This window comes from Solanum tuberosum, unplaced genomic scaffold, assembly GCF_000226075.1.
Source record: "Solanum tuberosum cultivar DM 1-3 516 R44 unplaced genomic scaffold, SolTub_3.0 scf00048, whole genome shotgun sequence".
Classification (NCBI taxonomy): Eukaryota; Viridiplantae; Streptophyta; class Magnoliopsida; order Solanales; family Solanaceae; genus Solanum; species Solanum tuberosum.
In genome coordinates, this window is record NW_006238976.1 from 1385811 (window position 1) to 1390474 (window position 4664).

At 38.8% G+C, this 4664-nt stretch overlaps 1 protein-coding gene across 1 annotated transcript; it reads right to left on the reverse strand.

The window, feature by feature from the left end:
- Positions 1-60: 60 nt before the first annotated feature.
- Positions 61-4664, reverse strand: LOC102603134 (uncharacterized protein At5g41620). The gene is made up of 3 exons (XM_006343843.2): positions 3948-4664; positions 2589-2714; positions 61-2045 (listed from the first exon to the last, which is right to left on the reverse strand). The coding sequence occupies exons 1-3, from the start codon at positions 4338-4340 to the stop codon at positions 528-530; spliced, it is 2037 nt and encodes a 678-aa protein (XP_006343905.1). The 5' UTR covers positions 4341-4664; the 3' UTR covers positions 61-527.

The window sequence follows — 4664 nt, forward strand, 5'->3', positions numbered from 1 at the left end:
CCCCCCCCCCCCCCCCCACCACCACCACAGAATAAGAATCCTATGTAATTTAGAAGCAAGTTTCTCATGTAACATGATGTACTCAATGAAACATTAAAGGTACACAAATCAATCAAGTGGCCTAGCAAGAAGCATTCAACATATAATTAAAGGCCCATTGTAGTACCTTTCTGAGAAATGTACATGATGTGCAGCTAATGTAACATTTATCATCTAAACAGAAAACCTCAAAAGTCTGCAGAGGAACTCAAACATAGCGCTGACGGATATTCTGTTGCGTTTGAACTTGCCATCTCGTCCATCGTTATAAAAGGATCCATTGGGACTCAGAAAACTAATATCTTGAATTCGTCTCGTTTTATGTTGTTGACTTGCCATACAATGACTATTTATGTAAAGCAAGAAGAGTGGTCCAAATACGTGTATCATCTCGTGGTTATTCGGAACGAATTAAAATATTCACATAGCACCGATCCTCGTGGCATGCAATAAAATGTTTCAAGTTACCAAAGCATTTGATTGTAGAACTAGAGGGAGATCTTGGTACCTTTCAATCGTGATCGTGAACGTTGACCCCTTGTTCTTGCTTCCATTAACTTGGCCTTCAAAGTGTTCTCCTTCAAATCTGGTGGCAATTTAGTTGATGACTCGGATATGTTCTCATGTGAGGGAAGCTTCTCCGTCCATTGCCTGACCGGACTAGCTTGAGCCCTTCTAACAGAAGTACCATAAGAAGCTAACTCATAATCATTTTCAGGTGGCATGTTTCCACTATCTGACAATAAATAATGGCTTCTAATTAATTCATCAATCATATAGTTTGAGTTAACTCCAGGAGTTCCATCAGCTTTGTTCTTTTTCCCAGAACTACCTTCTTCTGTTACTTCACATATCTCGAACTTGTTAGAAGTGCTTATTTCAACTTGGTTCTTTTCACTAGTTTCTCCCAGATCATTATCGTCAAACTCGTTCCTGCTTTCACTTGGTAATGCAGCCCGGTTCATCTGTTCTTCAAACTTCACCTGTAAATTGGACATGCTGCTACTCTTTGACCTTTCGTGTAATGCAGGTTTCCTCAATATGTAATTAGGCCTCATTGTTTCTTCAGCACTCTTTTCCTTGGCACCATTCTCGCGGGGTCTCAAGTCAGAAGCACTTGGTTTTTGCAGCTCAAAACAATGTGAGTCACTGCTAACAGAATCTTCGTCATCGCCCTCATCTTGCGGAGCGCTGCCAGCAACATTAAGAGGGATGGAATCCAGAGAACCTCGTCGGTAGGTGGGATCCCCTAAGTTAACATTATTCTTGATACCGGTTTGTTTAGTTTTAATAAATGTCTCTATTTCAGACCTGAATTTTTCTATGATTGAACTTTTATCACCTTGACCATATTGAGGTTCCATGTTTGTCTGCATCCGTTCATCAATCCATGCTTCGGAAATGTGCAGAATTAGTTGATCACTATTAGTCCTTTCGGTCCAATCCTTGTCAGATTTATGTCTTACAGAATGCAACTCCTGTTCATAATGTCTTATTCCCCAAGCAAACTCATCACAAAGGTCTTCTAGAAGTTGTCGAGACTTTTTCTCTTTGTCCCACTCTTTCGAAGCATTGGCAAGAGATGTTTTCACCTCATACAGCTCCCTAGCCAGTCTCCGATGCAAGCTCTCTGAGCGTTTTCTTAGCTTTCTTTCATCTTCCAGTTCATCTCTGACAGACTGAACCGCAGCACTAATTCGATCTTGCTCCTTACTTTTCCTTACCACTTTATCCTCTGTTATCTGCTTCATCAATTCATCTATTTCATGTCTATCCACTTGCTGATCTCGCACCAGCTCCTTGATCCGCACACGAGCATGATCTAGTTCTTTCTTTAATGCTTTCACGAGTGACATATTGGACGCATGCTGCTCTTCCAGGCCCCAGATTCTATTCAGTACTTTTAGAAGTTCTGTAGATGTTTTGAGGCTGTAGCTTGTCTCTCCAATCCTCCCTTTCAAGTCTATAGAACTAGACGGTGTAACTGCAGCATTGTAAGGTGCAATCTGAAAAAAATTATCAAGTGAGTTAGTGCAAAGATGTTTTTGCTCATTTTAGCTAAAACCGTTTAACACATCCACCATCCTGAAAATTGATCCTCACTAACTAGTTTACAGACATTTGATTATATTGGTCTAACAATAACTAGGACGAAAACAGATGTAGAAGATGAACTAAAGAGAAGACCGTGCATGCGGCATGTTAGTTTACAGATGGCTGATAACTGCTCCACAGTTACCAAGAGGGGGATACTATATATGGAGCCAATGTTTTAAGTTAATAATCACTTTCTGGAGCCAATGCTCTCAAGATGTTTGCGGTGAGAGAATCTTCTAAGATTAGAATGTTCTATTGCTGCAGGGAGTCAAACTAAAGTCTTCGAGGATTCCCGATGCTAAAGAGTATAAAATCCTATCACCTAAATTACTTGGAGATTTTCATCAGCTCTAAATTCCTTACTGAAATGTTGTATTGAAATGACCTAGAGAGGAGTTTAATTAAATAGAACTCGTAAAGATGTCATCAATGCAGATTAGCACTCTCTTTACCTCCATTGAACTGCCATAGCTTGCAGGAGATACAGGTTGAATCGCATGATTAGTCCTTTCAATCGATCGATGATGTTGCATCAACGATGCAGCAACATGCCGCCTCAAACTGCCCGCACTTCCTGGCTGGCAAAAAAACACACAAATGTTCATGGAGAATGCTGAGCATTAAAAATCATGAAAACAAAATCAGACAACACGATAACTAAACAAGTTTCCTAGTCCTCGCTGGAGACCCTGTTAGAGGCATAACAATTTGTTGGTCCTTAAAAGCTTATTGCACTGAAATTCTCTAAGGAATCAAGGTTACAATTTATAGTGCAAAATAGGTATAGAGTCTATCTACTTGGTCGCAACTTCCGATCAACTCATTTCAGGGTTAACCTGTCGATCAACTCTAGGCTCACAAATCGTAAAGCTAGCGGTATCTCTTGCACGCTAAGATACTCGAATCATAGAACCAATTTCGGGAGTATTTGAGTAAATAAAGAATCTTAGGCAGATGAAGAATGGTAAAGGTTGGAGTCTTGTGGATCAAATAAGAACAAAAAACAGCAGAGACAGAGAAACAGAAGGGGACAGCAAAAACCAGTAACTCCAACAACATCAGTCACCTCAAAGGTCCCAACTTCAGCACAAAAATCAAGAAAATTTAATCAAAAGGATCCATTAAATGACACATGATTAGCTAAACTACCATGTTCTGCCACTATTAAACAAAAGGGTAATTGCCATTCAAGAAGCTTATTAAGAAAAAGGAGAGAATTCTGATGAACTAGCAACTCCAACACATCAGTCAGCTCGAAAGTTACCTCAAAGATTCCAACTTTACCACAAACAATCAAGAAATTTAATCAAAAGGAACCTCCAAATGACGCAAGATTAGCTAACTACCAAATTCTTCCACTATTAAACAAAAAGGTAACTGACATATAGCTCCTTTTTTTCATTTCAAAAGAAAAAAAGCAGAGAATTCAGATGAACCAGCAACTCCGAAAACACCAGTCAGCTCAAAAGTAACCTCAAAGATTCCAACTTTACCACAAACAACAACAAAATTTAACCACCAAATGACACAAAATTAGCTAAACTACCAAGCTCTGCCACTACTAAACAAAAGAGTAATTGCCACTCACAGAGCCATTAAAAATGGAGAGAATTTTGATGAACTAGCAACTCCAACAACATCAAGTTATCCAAAAACACTCTAAAATCACCTCAAAGATTCAAACTTTACCACAAACAATCAAGAAAATCTAGTCAAAAGGACACTACCAAGTACCAAGTCCTGCCACTACTAAACAAAAGGGTTTTTGCCATTAACAGAGCTAGCTATACAAGAAAGATGAGAGAAATTACCAGGTCAGGTGAACTTGGTGAAGGATCAGGATGTTCAAGAACCCTACTATCCTCATAAAGGTGGTGTCTATGGTGGCGATAAGGCTGAAGACGGCGAATTCTTGAAGATGGAACATTATTACTATTAACATGATGCATTTCAGAAAAAGGTATCTTGTATTGATGAAGCTCCCAAAGAATTGCAGCAAGTTTTCTAGCAGAAACACAAGAATTCTGAAAAGGGGTTTCTTTAATATGACTTTCTTGAACAACACAAACAACACTTTCTTGATGATTATGTTGGAGCCTCAAAAAGGGTATTACTGGTGTAGTGTGTCCCCCTCTTTTCCCTATTTTCTTCAACTTTTCCCCTAAATTTTCTTGCTTTTCTGCTGTCCCTTCTCCACTTTTCATCTCTCTCTCTCTCTCTATGTACACAATTTTCTATTGTTTCTTTTCTTTTTCCCCCCTTCAACAACCCATTATCATTGAGTTAACTCACTTGTAGTAACTGCCACAGCTACTGCTACTCTGTATTGTGTACATCAGTAGAGTCTTTGAATTGAGTGTTGAATTCAAGATTCTTTGAGTAATTGTGTTGTTTAAGTTCAACATCCATGGCCAAAAAGCAAAAAAAAATTAAGACTTTAATGGGGGAAACTCTATGTTTTTTTTGTTTTTTCTATAGGTGTTGGTGTATGCATTGAGCTTAAGATTAAATCCTAATGAAAGACTCTA